This window comes from Carcharodon carcharias, chromosome 11, assembly GCF_017639515.1.
Source record: "Carcharodon carcharias isolate sCarCar2 chromosome 11, sCarCar2.pri, whole genome shotgun sequence".
In the NCBI taxonomy this organism is placed as follows: domain Eukaryota; kingdom Metazoa; phylum Chordata; class Chondrichthyes; order Lamniformes; family Lamnidae; genus Carcharodon; species Carcharodon carcharias.
Genome location: NC_054477.1, coordinates 103,687,910 through 103,706,206, shown reverse-complemented (window position 1 = coordinate 103,706,206; position 18,297 = coordinate 103,687,910). Strand labels below are relative to the sequence as shown.

Here is an 18,297-nt window from a genome sequence, read left to right as displayed (position 1 = left end):
GAATAGCCTACTCCTGCTCCTATTTCTTATGAAATGTTAGGCTGTTGCTTGTCCAGCCTATGGAACAGTTCTTCCAATTTTGGCATAAGTATCCAGGGGGTTGGTGAAGAAGGCTTTACAGGGTCCACTGGGCTCAATGTGCCTTTGTCATGTCAGGTGCCTCAGTTGATGCTGGATGGTTTATCCAGTTTTATTCTTATTCAATATTTTCGTAGTGGTTTGATACAATTGAGTAGGGAATGTTTGATATAATTGAGGGAGGCAGTGACATAGTAGTGTTGTCACTGGACTAGTACTTCAGAGACCCAGGGTAATGCTCTGGGGACCCAGGTCTGAATCCCACCATGGCAGATGGTAAAATTTGAATTCAATAACAATCTGGAGTTAAAAGTCTGATGATGACCACAAAACCATTGCTGATTTTCGTTTACTAATGACCTTTAGGGAAGGAAATCTTTTGTCCTTACCTGGTTTGAGCATTTAAGAGTCAACCACATTGCTGTGAGCAATAAATGCTGGCTGAGCCAGCGACGCCCACATTTCATGAACGAACCAAAAAAGAAGTAATTTCAAGGCCATTTCAGAGACTACTTAAGAGTCAACAATAATGTTGATGTTCACTGATGACATCCAGCTTACCTCTCTTGACTTCACTGTCTCTAAATTGTCAGACTGCTTATCAGAGTACTGGATGAACAGAAATTCTCACCAATTAAATCTTGGGAAGATCAAAGCCATTGTCTTTTGGTTTCTATTACAAACTCCATTCCCTGGTCACCAACTCCACCCTTCTCTCCAGCAACTGTCTATGGCTAAACCAGGCTGTTTGCAATGTTGATGTCATATTTGATCCCAAGTTGAGTTTCTGATCACATATCCATGCCATCCTTAAGACTGCCTATTTCAATTCTGTAACATTGCCCAATACTGCCTCTGCTACAGTTCATCTGCTGTTAAAACCCTCAGCTACATCTTAGCTACCTCTAGATTTGACTATTGCAATACACTCATGACCAGTCTCCCACATTCTAACACCCAGAAGTTTAAGGCCTTCCAAAGCTCTGCAGCCCATGCAACCTGCACCAAGCCCTGTTCACCCTTTGCCCCCATCTTTGCTGATATACATTGGCTTTCAGTTAAGCAGCACCTGAATTTTAAAATTCTCATCACTACTTTCAAATTCCTCCTTAACCTTGCCTGTCTCTGTAACTTCCTCCAGCCCCACAACTCTCTGAGATAGCTGTATTCCTCTAATTCTGACTTCCTAAACATCCCTGACTGTTATTGTCCCTCCATTTTTGGCTGTGCCTTTAGCTGACTTGGCTCTAAGCCTTGGAATTTATTCTCTAAAATTCGCTACAACCCTACCTCTCTTTCCTCCTTTCAGATTCTTCTTAAAACTGAACTCTTTGATCGAGCTTTAGGTCATTTGCATTAATACTTATGTGGCTCAGTGTCAAATTTTGTTTCCCAATGTTATTTTGAAGCATTTTGGGACATTTCCCACCACCCTCTCCATCACAGACTTTCCGTTTTGTTCTTTTTCCCACTCTGCCCACTTTCACTGGCTTAAAACCTATAACATTTCTAACTTCTCCCAGTTTTGGTAAGAGGTCATCGAGCTGAAACATTAACTCTATTTCTCTTGCCACGGATGCAGCCAGACCAGCAGGGCATTCTCAACATTTCCTATCTTTATTACATGTTGCTGTAGTTGTTGTACTTCAATGCTTAAGCAGAAGTTTATACAACAAACTGATATTGCATATGCTTTTGTGACCACAAAGTACATTAATCATTCCACTTGAAATGTACAGTAAAGTCCCGGCATTCACAGGGGTTACATTCCCACAATATCATGCAAACGGTGAAATCGCGAAGGGAGAACATGTTTTTTAATGGGATTCAATTAGATCTGTTTCAGCCATGTGAGGGCAGTACTGGACTCTCCAGCAAAAATGTGATGCAGTACCTGTATATGACAGACAGGGGAGCCTCTGAGCAATATATCAGTGAAGATTTAAAATTGAACAGAGCCGTTATTGTAGCCCTGGACGCTCCGTCATGGCTGTTGTCTCCCTAGGAAAAGAGAGAGAGAAGGAACCACAGACAAGCCAGCATTGCTCACGCAATGGGCGATGCTGTCTACAAAGTAAAAAGCCTGGGTAAATGAATTCGCAAACAAGGAAGTTGCAAATGGCGGGACTCTACTGTGTATTCCATCATCTAGTGGATGATATTCTTTAAATGTTATTGGAATGTAAAATATAGACTTGTACCTTTGCTAGCTTTGTCCACATTTTGCAGATCATCTGAAAACTTTAAAACATCTGGATACTTTTCCTCACAAATTTGTGCTAGGAAATGTAGGAATGTGGTTTTTTGATCGGCTGATTTGGTATCGTTTAGCTGAGGAACATAAAAAAAATTCATTTAAATTTAAGAATGTTTCAATCAGGTGACGTTTAATTTTCTTTCATAAATCATTTTCAACAAGTTAACATTTTTATTTTTACATTCTTTACATATATTTGAGGAAGGCAGAAGGCAATACATAATGAACGTCAGGTTAATTTTCAGGTCTCAATTTTAGATTTGCACTGCCTTCAGTTTTTCTATCAGCGTTTGATTTTCTACTTCCGAGGTCAGAACTACGGTCATACATTTTCATTTTCATGTACTCAGCAATTACAAAAATGAGTTTTAGGGTTACATTTTCTGTTGTTTTTCTGATTTTACAGTACACATTTCTATGACAAACAATAATTCAACCAATATAAATACAAAAATAATATTCTCTTTGTGTGATCATGTTTCCCATGTATATTAGGATTGACACTAGTTAAAAATTATCTTTAACAAATCTGCAATAATTAGGCATATATTCTGAATCTATGGCACCAGCACCTAGAACAGGAGACTGGCTCTAAAAAGAAAATGCAACACACATTTCATTCAAGCACACATTTCATCCCAGTTTCTATGTTCACCCACTACGTTGTAACTATTGGATTCCAGAACTTCACAAACCTTTTCATCTGTCATGTAAAGACGAAGGAAGACTTACATTTACATAGTGCATTATATAGCATGTCCCAGAGCACTTCTCAGCCAATTATGTACTTTTGAAGTGTAATCACAATTGTAATGGCAGTACCCATTTTCTTACATCAAGGTCCCATGAGCAATAAGAAAATGACCAGGTAATCTATTTTATGTGTTGAGTGGGGGATATATATTGGCTAAGACACAGGGAATTGTCTCCCCTTTTCATCTTTGAATACTGCATGGGACCTTTCACATCCACCAATAAGGACAGTGAGTCCTTGGCTTAGTGCTGCACTGGAGGGTCAGCCAAGATTTTATGCTCAAGTCTCTGGAGTAGGACTTAAACCCACATTCTTTTCACTGACAGGAAACAGTACTAGCACTGAGCCATGGCTGTCACTTAACCAACTGGAGTCTTTTAATAACTGAAGGAACGTAGATAAGCACATAACAATTCATATGAAAAAAAAACAAGTTCACCCCTCAAAAAATCACAAGAGCTAATAATTTTGCATTGTTTATCTTCCAGTTATGTCAACATGAGCATGCAGGCAGGATTCACAAATGCGTAAATCAAAATATCAGGATTTATTTGCAAGAGATGAGACTTAGAGAGCAAGAGACGGCGAACTGTGTTATTAGGATAAATACAAATATCAACAATGTGAAGTTTAAGATATATATGCCCCTGAGACATCTTAACATGAAATCTAATTTTGCTAAAGCATACATAATTCAGTGATAACCCTTGAATTGCAAAAAGTGAGACATGAAAGTGTTATGATTTAAGTTTCTGTCTATAAATGTAGTGAATTAAGCTTTTCTTTTTTTTGCTCAATTCAGCTGCAGATTTCATGGTACCATAATTCAGTCATCAATTCAAATGTAGTTATGAAGTTTACTGTGTCACTCTAAATTACCAAACGGGAATTACAAACCTGTGTTTCAGTCAAAAAAAAAACACTGATGATCAAGGATATCTAGCTGTTCACAAGCAAGAAAAAAATACAATTCCTATAATACACAGGCACAAATATATAAACGTTATATATTTCTATTTTTGGTTTAATTTGAAAAGAGGTTAAACGGAGTTGCATATTGCTGGGGGAGTGGTCAGGGCGGAAGGAGGTTGCTGAGCTGCTAGCACTGCGCGAGGGTTTAAATATTATTGGGGCATGCATTGTTTCTTGTGTACATCCAGTATTTTTCTCAAGAGTTTTTCTTCAGAGGCCAGGAACATGTTTGAAGCCTATCTAGGACAAGCACATGGTCCTAGAATTCTAGATATTCAAAGTCTGGTGGAAGGGTGCTGCAGGGAGTGGTTATGGGTAACTGGTTAGAACAATGGGTTCAAAAACTATCCTTTGACCCAGCCTCATATCCACTTAAAGTGCTCTGATCAAGTTTCCCATCTTTGTTATGTATAAGGTGTATCGCATACTCCAATAGAAACTGATCCTTTGGCCCATGAAGACTGCACTGGTGATTTCCTCTGTATAAGCTCTTACTCTAGTCCCACTATTATCCTTAATCCCCATGCCCTTTAATAAACAGAACTATAGAATAGTTACAGCACAGGAAGCGGCCAATTGGTTTGTCATGTCTGTGCCAGCTCTCTGCAAGAGTGAATTAACTATGTAACTCCTCTGTAAAATAGTTTACTGACTCTGCTTAAACAACAGCTTATGCTTTGTAAAATTCTATTCACATTCTGTGAAAAGATTTTTCTTTTAATTTCCCCTTTGATACTTTGTGATAAGCTTAAATTTGTAGGTCCTTTATATCGTGTCATAGCCCAATGGAACTAAATCATTCGCCAATGACCTTATAACATTCGGAATTTTTAAGATGTTTATCAGGTCACCCCTTAATCTTTTAACAAGTTTGGGTTATCCTTAACTTAGTTCCTGGTGGGGTTAAAGCATAATACAAAAATGGTAGTAAATTATTCAAAGAGCCAATAAGCTTAGCTTTGTGGGGTTGGAAAACATTTAATGAAAGTTTTTTTGGTCCTTCTCATGGGTGTATTGGAATACCTGGCACATCTAATACAGCATCATGGATTGTTTAAAGTGAACAGCTAAAAGGGAACCAGTTAAATTTTTGGGTTCATTTAAATTTTTGGACAGAGAAACTGGGAAGATCCCCTTGTGATCATATGGTCCTCTCCGTCTGATTTGTATTCCATCCGTTCAGCTGAGCCAGCACAGCTAAGGGATGGAATAGAAAACTCTCCCCTTTATTGTGTCTACTGAGTTTGAAATAAAGACATAATAGAGACAGTATAAACAATTAAATAATCTCCCACAATAACATTTCCACCTCACTTTCAGATGAAATGTTAACTGATAACTTGTTTGCTTGTTCAAGTGGATGTAAAAATCGCATTGCATTATTGGAAGAAAAGCAGGAAAATTTTATCTTATGTGCTGAAGGAGATGAAAGAAATCAAACAAAAGCTCTGGGACGTTTTAGTAAGCAATGGGGTATCTGATCTTTGGTGACAGATTTATCAAGTATGTATTTCTACAGGGTAAGAAATCTTGAACTGATTTCCAACCTTGTTTTGTTCATCCTACACAGTAATAGAAAGTTCTTCCCACAACCACAATAAATGGTGGTCCACTTTATATTTACAGACAGAAGGAATGGAATGTGAAATAATGATTTCTTAAACCATATAGAATTAAGATATGATGATCAGCAGGAATTTTAGATGTGGTTACATCAAGTGATAAAATTTTGCTGTGTGCCCACATTAAAAAATTCAACTCCTATCAACTCATAGATTGAATAGAAATATTTAATTAGCTTTTTCATGACCACATTTAGATCACATGCTGAAATTGTAAAGCTGTGAGGCGACTTTGTCTTTCATTCTCCTGCCATAAATGTAGCTATAAAAAAACTATTTCAGAATTTTGTTTCCTGACCAAACATCCTCTTCGGGGGAGGAATGAGAGGTGAATATAGTTGTGGCATATATTCTCACAGCTGAATTTTAAAGCTTGTATTAACAAATTTTATAGCTATAACATGATCTTAGGGTCTCTGTATATATGTTTGTCGCACTCACCTTATTTTCATCTTGCTGACCAGGCTCACTTCTTGATCCTATTCCCACTAAACTGCTGACCAACTAGAATCCCAATTTTAGACCATATCCTCTGTCCCTAATTTGTTTAGTGTTTTTTTTTGCTGATTTGTACTTTTTCTCTAATTTCTTGCTTTATTACTTTACTTTGCGCTCAGATCTCAGCTAGCAAGTCAATCAAACCTCCTCCAGACACATATTTTATTTCTTTACTTGTGCAATTACCAATCCCTTTGGCATTGCACCATGAAACCTTTTGTGATTTAATCTCTCCTACCCTCCATCCTTTCACGGACCCTCTTTTTTGTCGTTTTTCCAATCTTCCCCCTTTCATAAGCTCAAAACCTATTGCATTCTAACTTTTCTCAGTTCTGATGAACGGTCACAGACCTGAAATACTAACTCGAGTTTTTTCTCCACAGTTGCCAGACCTGCTGAGTATTTCCTGCATTTTCTTATGAAACAAATTCAGGATGCATTTAAGACCTTGATTCCCTTTCCCTGAACTTTGTGATTTCTCTTGCAATCCTACAAAAGCAGAGAGAAAGCGAATTTATTAAGAAATCTATTTTGACCTTTCTTAAAAAAAATTCTTTTATCTCCTTTGGGAACTCCCATTTGCATGATCCTGCTGCATAAAATGTGTACAACACTTCATCATGAGAAACTGTTGGACAATGGAGTCACTTCTGTTCAATCTCTACAGGATCCCAAATGGTGAAACATCTCAAGTTTATTTCTGGACTTTATCACTATTTTGCCCAGCAACAGTTTGCACTTGGATGAGGTAGGGCCTGTGAAGCTGGCCACATTATACTTTCGTCCTACTGGTTTATATGCCTACTGACCACTGTGAGGAAAGCATGGGACTTTCTAGATAGTGTAGATAGCTTTGTTCAGCATTTAAGAGAAACAACGTTGAGTGGCGTCTCTATTTCAATTCAACTGTGTTTTCAATTATCACCAGTGGCAAGTTAAGGGAAGAACAGCTGTAAGCACCTGAATAGGTAGGAAAGAAAGGCACTGGCTCTGACAGTCACAAACTGTTAGGACACCAGCAGAGCTTAAGAAATGGCACATCAAACACAAGAACAGCAGTCATTATGCTTTATCGTATGGAAGATATGGGTGACATATATGGGAAATTGCAAAAGGTTGAATAAATTCATTTCCTGTTTGTATAATTGGATGTGTTGTTAGATAAAGATATAATTGAGAAGGTTTTTGTGGGTGGTCTTTATTGTTGGATGTTGGTCAAGGGATGTGATGGGGTGTCTCAGGTGTGTTTGACGGTGGAGAATAGTGGGTCAATTGTAGCAGTTTAATTTAAAACAGAATCTGAGAATGCTCTCTCTGACAGCCCTTCTCCCTGCCGCCTCCTCTTTCTAAGGTGGCCTCCGAGGTCCTGGAGGCAACAACTATGCACTCATAATGGCAATGCTACGGAAGATGTAACAGACCACCTTTGAAATCTGCTCCAATGTGTATTGTATTGTTCACCACAAATGGATTAAGACAGCAGGACCGCTGCTCGAGCATGTCAGTTTTCTATTTCATGATGACTGGTGCAGGGTGAATGCATTGTGGCTGCTGCCAGGATAGCGGGCAATCACCAACATTATGTTATTGACATGATTGCACACCAAATGCACGTTAATAGAATGGTAGCCATTGAGGTTCTTATACCTCTCCTCATTATCATGGAGGACAGCAGAATCACGTGTGAATTTAATGGCACCTTGTACCATTAGGAATTCAGGTATCCTGGCAAAATCATGTGCCCTTTCAGCCTGATTGTCTTCTCTTGTTCCTCCACAGAAACAATGTACTCTTCTCTTCTGCAGTAAACGGCCTCTATCTCCCAGATGCTCCGATGCACAGCTAATTGGATATATGTTTGAGATGTCTCCTGCTCCTGCCTGGCAGTACTTGGGACACAAAAATTTAATGTCACTGTAATCTTTGCAGCCACTGGCAGTGCTATTCTCCCACGATTTGAGGCTCCTGATTGGGTTGTAGGAGATGGCACAAATCTGCGACCATCTCCTTTTGAACCTGAGTAACTTCAGGATCTGTGCTCCTGAGTGAAGAGCAGGAGAAGGACTGCTAAAAAAACATGGGTGGGCAAGACTTTCTGTGGAGAGATTTCCACCTCCTCCCTCTTCAGAGCTTCCTCTCACTGCAGTCTCTGCTCCATCGAATGGTCATGTGGCAGAACAAAGGGCAGTGCAACCACAACCCCGCACCTTGGTCACTGAATCTTCTGTCCTTTCTGACTTTATGCATCAGCTCTCCAAAGCACCTCAAAAAATACAGCACAGTACTTCCACACATTCAGCCTAAGCTGAAATAAGTCAAAAGCACCTCACTTGCAAGTTTGTGCCTGTCCTTCTAAATAGTGCTGTTGAAGGAAACTCTAGTGCTGCTGAATGTCAGATCACCTGGAAGTAAACAGCACAGGCATTGTTGGATAAAAACAAAATACTGCGGATGCTAGAAATCCAAAACAAAAGCAGAATTACCTGGAAAAACTCAGCAGGTCTGGCAGCATTGGCGGAGAAGAAAAGAGTTGTCCCTACAATCACACCACACCCCCACACTTCTCTCGCCACCCCCCCCCACCCCCACTTTAAACCAGCTTATATTTCACCCCTCTTCTAATATTCACTGAGTTCTGTTGAAGGGTCATGAGGACTCGAAATGTCAACTCTTTTCTTCTCCGCTGATGCTGCCAGACCTGCTGAGTTTTTGTTGGATATGCGCGGATGAAGTTTCTGAAACTAATGTCAAATGAGCCAGAATGGCTATTTGACATTACAGTAGCATCTACCAGCATATATATGGCATCCTTCCCAAGCAATGGGACACTGTGTAGCCCAAATTGAAAAGGGTCAGTAGCGAGAGCAGTGCCAATTTCTCATCTCAAGGCTTCTGTTGCACTGGAAGCAATTGTGTTATGGAGCCCAATTTTGCACCCCATTTTCCAGGCATGAAACCAATCTCTCAGCAAGTGAAGATCCTCCTGAAAGTGAACAGCATCATCTACACTTGTTACTGATGGTTAAAGGTTATAAGCCTCAAGTCAAAGTTTCAATGGCTTAACATGGTCCTTCAAGAACTGGCCTTGTGGTTTCCAACCACCTCAGATAATCAGACGACAATTTACTTATAATATTCAGCCTAGGTACTTGGAAGTAACTTGAAAGATCTTTTTCATCATTACATACAAACTGCATACTGGGGCAAAGGAGGCCTAGATGCATGCCATCAAGCTGAAAGCATTCATATCTTCACTTGTTCAAGACATATATAACTCCTGGCAATTCCAGGAATGGAATTCAAATTTTGCTGTATAGCCAACTGTATGGAGTGGGTTTTATGTATTTCATTGGAGTGAGAGGCTGAATGGAAAATGAGTGGCCCGCTTGCTCCTGCCCCCTCTGTATCAGATTGTCAAATCAAGCGTCGGATGGCAAATTACTGGCCATCCAGCAGGAAGGCAACCAATGATGTGGAGGGGTGGGGGGACTCCATGCCCAATCGGGAATATAGGCCAGAGCGTCATATGGCAGAGGGGTAATGCCGCAAGTAGGAAGTTGGTCACAGCTACAAATTTAAAGGCCCTTGCCATTTGAATCTGTCTTTATCTTTTATTGAAGGCACAAAAATGTCAAAAAATCATGCAGATACTGCCACCTTAACCAGTAGAATCTGCTACTACATGCAGTCATGGTCCTGGTGGCAGGCCTTTTCTTCCGTCCTTGTGCTCAATAGCTTGTTAATTGGCGATTTAAAAATGGCAGGTGGGCTTCCAACTTATGTGCCCACTTGCTTTGCACAATATTTGAGACTGACGCGATGACATCGTATTGCCCACCGGACATCATCAATGCCCCATTTTATTTTCGAGCGGGGTGACACGAAGCTCAATTGGCGGCTGCAAGATTCAGCCCTAGTGTCTATGTTTCTGGTGAATTGAAGAAACCTGTGACGTTGATAAAAGAGCACAGATTACCTCCTGAAGAGAAGCGTTCCAAATGGTTGTGTGCCATTTGCTGTTATACCAGTTCCTCAGTAGGTGTGTTACTGAAAAAAATTCAATCGTTTCAAAAAAGTAACAAGGTTCAGAATGTAATGAGTAAAGGAAAATAGGCCATATAATCATGCAGTAGTTACAGCACATTTGGCCAATGGTGTCAATGCCAGTTCTCTGCAAGAGAAGTTCAGCTTGCCCCACTTCTCCACCCCTTCCCATAGCCCTGCAATTTGTTTCTTTTCATGTGCTTATTCACTTCTCTTCTGAAAGCTCTGATTGTATCTGTCTCCACCACACTCAGGCAGTGCATTCAAGATTCTAGCCACTTGCTGTGTAAAAGTTATTCCTCATGTCACTATTGGTCCTTTTGCCAATCATCTTAAATTGGTGCCCCTCTGGTTCTCAACCCTTCCACCACTGGGAACAGTTTGTTTCTCTTTTTTCTGTGCAGGCCCCTCATGATTTTGAAAACTCCTATCAAATCTCCACTCAGCCTACTGTTCTCTTATGATAGCAATGCCAGCTTCTCCAATCTATCCATGCAACTGTAAATCTATCTATCCCTCAGCTCTGGAACTAATCTTGTAAATCTTTTCCACAACATTTCCAAAGCCTTCACATCCTTCCGAAAAGTGCAGCACCTGGATTTTTTAATTCTTTTGTGGAATCTGAGCATCACCGGAAGGCAGTATTTGTGGCCTCAACTCCCCTTGAGAAGGTGGTGGTGAGCTGCCTTCTTGAACCGCTGCAATCTATCTGGTGTAGGTACACCAGATGCCAAAGTAGAGTTGATGAGTTGCTGCAGCGCATCTTGTAAATAGCAGGCACTGCTGCCACTGTGTATCCATGGTGGAGGAAGTGAGCGGTGAAGATGGTAGGTGGGGTGCCGATCAAGCGGGCGGCTTTGTCCTGGATAGTATTGAGCTTCTCGAGAGTTGTTAGACTTACGCTCTTGCAGGCAAGTGGAGATTATTCCATAATACTCCTCATTTGTGCCTCGTAAATGTTGAATAGACTTTAAGAAGTCAGGAGATAAGTTAATCATCTTAGAATTATGAATGCACCTTTTTTTGTATTTATTCATGGGATGTGGGCATTGCGGGTTAGGCCAGCATTTATTGCCCATCCCTAATTGAACTTGAAAAGGTGATGGTGTGCTTCTCCTCTTGAGTCACTGCAGTCCATAAGTTGTAGGTAGGCCCACAGTGCTGTTCGAAAGGGAATTTCAGGATTTTGGCCCAGCGACAATGAAGGCATGATGATAGAGTTCCAAGTCAGGATGGTGTGTGGCATGGAAGGGCACTTGCAGGTGGTGGTGTTACCATGAATCTACTGTCTTTGTCCTTCCAGATGGCAGAGGATATGGGTTTGGAAGGTGCTGTTGAAGGAGTCTTGGTGAATTGCTGCAATGCATTTTTTAGATGGTACACACTGCTGCCACTGTCAGTCACTGGTGGAGGGACTGAATGTTTCTTCTGGTGGATGGGGTGCCAATCAAGCGGGCAGCTGTGTCCTGTATAGTATCAAGCTTCTTGAGTGTTGTTGGAGCTACACTCACCCAGGCAAATGGAGAGTATTCCATCATACTGCTGACTTGTGCCTTGTAGATGGTGAACTGGCTTTGGGGTGTTAGGAGGTGAGTTACTCTCCCCAGAATTCCCAGCCTCTGGCCTGCTCTTGTAGCCACAGTATTTATATGGCTGGTCCGGTTCAGTTTCTGGTCAATGGTAACCTGGGATTTTCATAGTGGGGGATTCAAGGATTCAGTGAACCTAAGGGGAGATGGTTAGATTCTCTCATGTTGAAGATGGTCATTGCCTGACACTTGTGTGGCATGAATGTTACTTGGCACTTATCAGCCTGAAGTCTAGATGCATAGGGACCCGGCCTACTTCAGTATCTGAGTCATTGCGAATGGTGCTGAACTTTGTGCAATCATTTGCGAACATCCCCAATTCTGACCTTATGATGGACGGAAGGTCATTGATGAAATTGTTGAAAATGGTTGGGCCTGGGACATATCCTTTGGAACTCCTGCAGCAATGTACTGGATATGAGATGATTGACTTCCAACAATTACAACAATCTTCCTTTCTGCTAGGTATGACTCCAACCAATGAAGAGTTTTCCCCAATTCCCATCAACTTCAGCTTTGCCAGAGTTCTTTGATGCCACATTTGGTCAAATGCTGCCTTAATGTCAAGAGCATTCACTCTCACTTCACCTGGAGTTCAGCTCTTTTGTCCATGCTTGGACCAAGGCTGTAATGAGGTCAGGAGCTGAATGGCCTTTGCTGAACCGACACTGAGCATCAATGAGCATGTTATTGCTGAGTAAGTGCCACTTGATAACACTGTCGATGACACTTTCCATCACTTTGTTGATGATCAAGAGTAGACGGATGAGGTGATAATCATCCGGGTTGGATTTGTCCGGCTTTTTGTGACAGGATGTACCTGGACAATTTTCTATATTGCTGGGTAGATGCCAATGTTGTAGCTATACTGGAACAGCCTGGCTAGGGGCGCAGGTAGTCCTGGGGCACAAGTCTTCAGTACTATTGCTGGAATGTTGTCAGGGCCCATAGTCTTTGCAACATCCAGTGCCTTTTGCTGTTTCTTAATATCATATGGAGCAAATTGAATTGGCTGAAGACTGGCATCTGTGATGCTGGGGACCCCAGGAGAGGCCTACATGGATCATCCACTCGACATTTCTGGCTGAAGATGGCATCAAATGCTTCACTCCTGTCCTTTATACTGATGTGCTGGGCTCCCCCATCATCAAAGGACCATCTGTGGCCTTCAAGTTCTGGGGTGTGACTAAAAATCCAAAGCTTCTGGTTCAGAGGCAGGATATTACCCACTGCGCCACAGTACCCCCTACAATAATGACAGAATTACAGAATTTTAACGGCGCAGAAGGCAGCTATTCGGCCCATCATGTCTGCACTGGCTCTCCAATGAGCATTATGACCTAGTGCCATTGCCCTGCCTTTTCTCCATACCCTTGCACATTGTTTCTATTCAAATAATCATCTAATGCCCTCTTGAATGTCTCGATTGAACCTGTTTCCACCACACTTCCAGGCAGTGCATTCTAGGCCGAACCACTAGCTGTGCGAAAATGTCTTTTCTCACATTACATTTGCTTCTTTTGCAAATCATTTTAAATCTGTGCCCTCTCATTCTTGATCCTTTTACGAGTGGGAACAGCTTCTCCATATCTACTTTGTCCAGCTCCCTCGTGATTTTAAACATCTTTATCAAATCTCCATTTAGTTGCCTTGTCTCCAAGGAGAACAGTCCCAACCTCCCCAATCTATCTTCGTAACTGAAGGTTCTCATCCCTGGAACCATTCTTGTAAATATCTTCTGCACTTTCTCCAATATGTTCACATCCTTCCTATAATGTGGCACCTAGAATTATACACAGTACTCCAGCTGAGGTCTAACGAGTGTCTTATATACATTCAGCATAACCTCCTTGCTCTTCTACTCTGTGCCCCAATTAATAAAGCCAAGGATACTATATGCTTTATTAACTGCTCTCTCCACCTGTCCTGCCACCTTCAATGATCCATGCACACATACGCCCAGGTCTTTCTGCTTCTGCACCCCCTTCAAAATTTCACCCCTTATTTTATATTGTCGCTCCATGTTCTTCGTACCAAAATGCATCACCTCACACTTCTCTGCATTGAATTTCATCTGCCACCTATCTGCCCACTCCACCAACTTGTCTTTCTGTCCTTTTGAAGTTCCACATTGTTCTCCTCACAGCTTACAACACTCCCAAGCTTCTCATAGCATCCGCAAACTTTGAAATTGCCCCCTTCACACCAAGATCCAGATAATTAAAATATATCAGGAAAAGCAAGAGTCCCAATATTGACCCCTGGGGAACTCTACTACAAACCTTCCTCCAGCCCAAAAAATATCCACTGACCATCACTCTGTGTTTCCTACTTTTCAACCAATTTTGTATCCACATTACTACTGTCCCTTTTATTCCATGAGCAATAATTTTCCTCACAAGTCTGCTGTGTGGCACTGTACCAAATGCCTTTTGAAAGTCCATGTGCACCACATCAACATGCAGCACAGTTGTCTCCAAAGCCTAGCACCATAGTCTAGAAGAGTCGAATTGAAAGAGAACACACCCCCTTCTTACAGCACTGGCTACCATAAAGCAGGTAAGTTTAAAGGGCCCATTTATTTGACAGGCCAGGGAGAAGCTAAGTGCCTAAGGTAAGTGAAAAGGATTTGGGGGGTGAGGGTGTTTGGATGTCAGGTGGGGATGCGGGGAGGGGGGGGATTGAGCATCGTGGAGGGGCTGGCGGGGTCGGGGGGGGGGAAGAAGTTGGACGTTGGCGGGGTGGGGGGGGTGGGGGGGGGTTGGTGTCTGACGTTGGGAGGGGGGTGCAGCAGGCCATTCATTGGGGTGGAGTGGTTGGGCATTTGGGGATGCCAGGCATTCAGTGGGGCTGAGGGGGAGGGTCCAATATCCAGAAGGGGCAGGGGGGCCGGACATTGGGGAGGGCACAGGGTGGGTCGGACATCGGCGGGGGGTCAGCTGGTTTTGAGGTTGGGTGGCGGGGGGGTGGTGCCTGGGGGGGTTCCATGGTCAGGTGGTGGGGGGGGAGGGGAAGTCCCATGAGTTCGGCCTAGGCCTTTACAATAGTTACCCAGAAGTTAGAAGAGGTTGTAATTCTGCTAACTTTTTCTGGGTAACTATTGGTGTATCCCCAGCAGAACCATTCAAGGTTTGTGATTTAAGTCATATTTTCCAATGGTTCCCAGTATAACGCAATTGTCCAGAGGAAGTTAGCACTTCTGGGCAATTGCCATGCAAACCCTTACCTGGGAACATGCCTGAGGGATTCCCCAGGGCATCTTTGCGGTACCCCCCAATCTGACACTAGGGAGCATGGAAGTTACGGGCCCATACCTTACAGCTTTGATTACTGGATGTTCTTTACCCATCTCACTTATATTTAAACTCTGGGATTTGGAACAGCTGATCATGGAAACTGAAAGTTCTGTATTTTTAAATGGTTGGGTTTGGCTTTGATTGGAAGACAGTCACTAAATCATAAAAAGGAATACAAAGTCTGGGAAAACTGGTTAGTAAAATCACTTTGACATTTAGATGGCTGAAGAACAGATTTTCATGTGACAATATTTACAGCTTTGACAGGCAGTAACTTTGACATCCCTGCTCTCTCTGTTTATTATACCATTAGAATAGACGATTATAAGATGTAGGGCCCAATCTGACAAGAAATATTTCACTGTGTTCCTATGTCTTTTTGTTTCCGTATCTGATTCAACCTGAACACCTATTTGATCAAGTAGTTTTAGCTTGTGACATTAGTACATCTGGGCCAAAATCCAGACTCTCCCTTCCGAACAGTACTGTGGGTGTTCCTACAACACATGGACTGCAACGTTTCAAGAAGGCAGCACATCACCACCTTATCAAGTGCAACCAAGGATGGGTAATAAATGCTCACCTAGCTAGTGACGCTCACATCCCATGAACAAAGTTTAAAAAGTCTGACAATGTGTTGATTTTCACTTCCAAAGGAATTACAGATATCTCATATTGCCAGCGAGTGGTTTGCTGCAATTAAGGATACATTATTAAACGTGGGCATACTAACCGAAACACGATAGTGAACAGAAATATTGATTTTAGTTCATAAGGAACTTGATCAGATGTTGGAACCAGCTATTTAGCTGTGGGCATTAGAGCTAGTAGGAAAATGCTTAAATTTAAGTAGCCAAGTCCAATAGAAAATGTTGTTCATCTGGAAAATGTTAGAGGAACAGGGGTGATTATCAAATTCCATGTGCCCATTTCTCATCTGAAAAGTGGCACCGGTAGTTGAAAATCCCTGAAGGGGCAGGATGGAGTGGGTTCCTCAGTTGAACCACTGATAGTTACGAATGTAATTCACAGGGAGGCTACACATCGATAAGTAGCACGTTGCTTCATTTTAGGGATAAGGAAGTTTAAATATTAGGGTTCTACAGGAGTTTTGGGGTCCCGATTGCAAGTTTCAGGTTCAAATGGATGGACTGAGAGACATGCGCACTGCCTACTTCTACTAGGTGGTAAGCAGCCTCCCCAGGAATCAAAGAGGCTGCCAAGGAATCAGCCCAGAAATATATTTGGGGAACATTTTTGTAGGGCTAGGAAGAACAGAAATGACTTAAAAAAAATACTGCAGACCACTGGTGGTCCATGTTCACCCACCTCCAGATCAAATCAGTCACCCAGACCTGACAAGCTATTTAGCTCACAGTGGAGGCCAGTTGATTTCCTGCTAACCCAGAACCAGGGAACTAAGCGAAGTGACTATATGCTGAATGCAAATATGGTTTTGGCCCCTGATCCTGACTGCTGATCTTTTCACCAAGATTTTCGAAACTATAATCTTTTAATTTTAGAATCTTAAATTTTCTAACTTACTGGAAATAAACTGTCACATCAAGAAGCTTCGGAATGCTTTAAAAAAACAAACATTAAATCAACAATTATGATACATTAGTTGTGTTATCAACCTTAAAATTGTAACATTTAAAATAGAGTTCCTAATTATGTTGTTGACCCACTTTACATGTCACAATTCAAGTGAAATTAATAACAATTGAAGAAATGTGCAAAGCTATTATGAAAAACATAATGGGCTGGAATTTGCTGAAGAAAAAATTATATGAATGTGCATGTCAACCAGCAAGGGCAGAAAGGGGACCCAGAGGCAGTCAGCCTCACATAGAAGACCTGTCCAATCCAGCCCAGTCTGTGACTCCAGAGCAGAGCTGCCGCATTCTGAGAGAAATTAAAGTGTGACATCACAGGAAAACAGATAAGTGATTGGTGAATACTTTGCTCGTTTATCCTCAAAATTTGTGTAATTGAAGTAATTGTAAGGTTTTATTACCTATAGGGAGGTTTACTACTAGTAGTAAAGGTTATTGGGAGTAGCAGTGCTTGTTAATTATAAACTAATTAAGAAAAATAAATAAGTTAATATAATAAAGATGGCAGGGCAGATGATGTGTCACAACCGCAGAATGTGGGGATTCCAGGACACCTGCATGATCCAAAGGCAAACATGTCTCTTGGAAGTATCTGTGCACTCAGAGTCATTGAGTTGGAGGCTGGGATGCAGACACTGTGGCACATTTGGGAGGGGAAAAGTTACCTAGAAAGTTTCCAGGAGGCAGTCACACCCCTTAGGAGAGGGTCTTCTGCTTTGGTCAGGGACAGAAGGGTATGACAGCAAGTGAGGCACATTTGGGGACCTAGAAGATAGAAATGGAGGAGCCTCAGCCTTTGCAATTGTTCAATAGGTTCAAGGTGCTTGCAACCTGTATAGATGAAAGTGGAAACTGCAGGGTGGATGAGTTAGGTCATTCAAGCAGGGGAGTAAACAGGAATGTAATGGTGGTGGGGGACAGTATAGTCAAGGGGATAGACACAGTACTTGGCAGCTGAAAGCGAGGGTTCAGAAGGCGGTGTTGCCTCCCTAGTGCCAGGGTTCAGAACATCTGCTCTGGGCTGGACAGAAACTTTCAACAGGAGGAGGAGGATCCAGTGGTTGCGGTCTACATAGATACCAATGTCACAGATGGAACAGTGAAGAGGTTCTGCTCAGGGAGTATGAGCAGGTAGGGGCTAAATTAAAAAGCAAAACCTCAAAGGTTATAATCTCTTGATTATCACGTGAGCCACAAACAAAATAGTGTTACATGAATAAAATTTGGGTGTTGAATGCGTGGCTCAAATATTGGTGTGGCAGAAATAAGTTTCAATTCAGGGGCAATGGTGCCAGTACTGGGGAAAGTGGGAGCTGCACCGTTGGGACGGTCTTCACCTGAACCATGCTGGGACCAGTGTTCTGGCAAGTCGTACAGTAAAGTCCTGCCGTTTGCGGGGGTTACGTTCCCACGAAACCTTGCAAAAAGTGAAATTGTGAAAGAGTAACATGCTTTTGATTATTTTTTTCTTCATCCAAGGGATGTGAGCTTCACTGGCTAGGCTAGCATTTATCGCCCATCCCTAATTGGCTTTGAGAAAGTGATGGTGAGCTGCCTTCTTGAACCACTGC

The 18,297-nt window shown here is 42.0% G+C and overlaps 1 protein-coding gene across 1 annotated transcript in view; it reads right to left on the bottom strand.

Annotated features, from left to right (window-relative positions):
- Positions 1–18,297, bottom strand: part of LOC121284432 (protein diaphanous homolog 3-like) — a 784,525-nt gene that overhangs the window by 239,949 nt on the left and 526,279 nt on the right. The window contains exon 22 of the mRNA XM_041199892.1: positions 2,280–2,409. Within this exon, the coding sequence (XP_041055826.1) occupies positions 2,280–2,409 (130 nt within the window). The remainder of the gene's footprint in view (positions 1–2,279; positions 2,410–18,297) is intronic.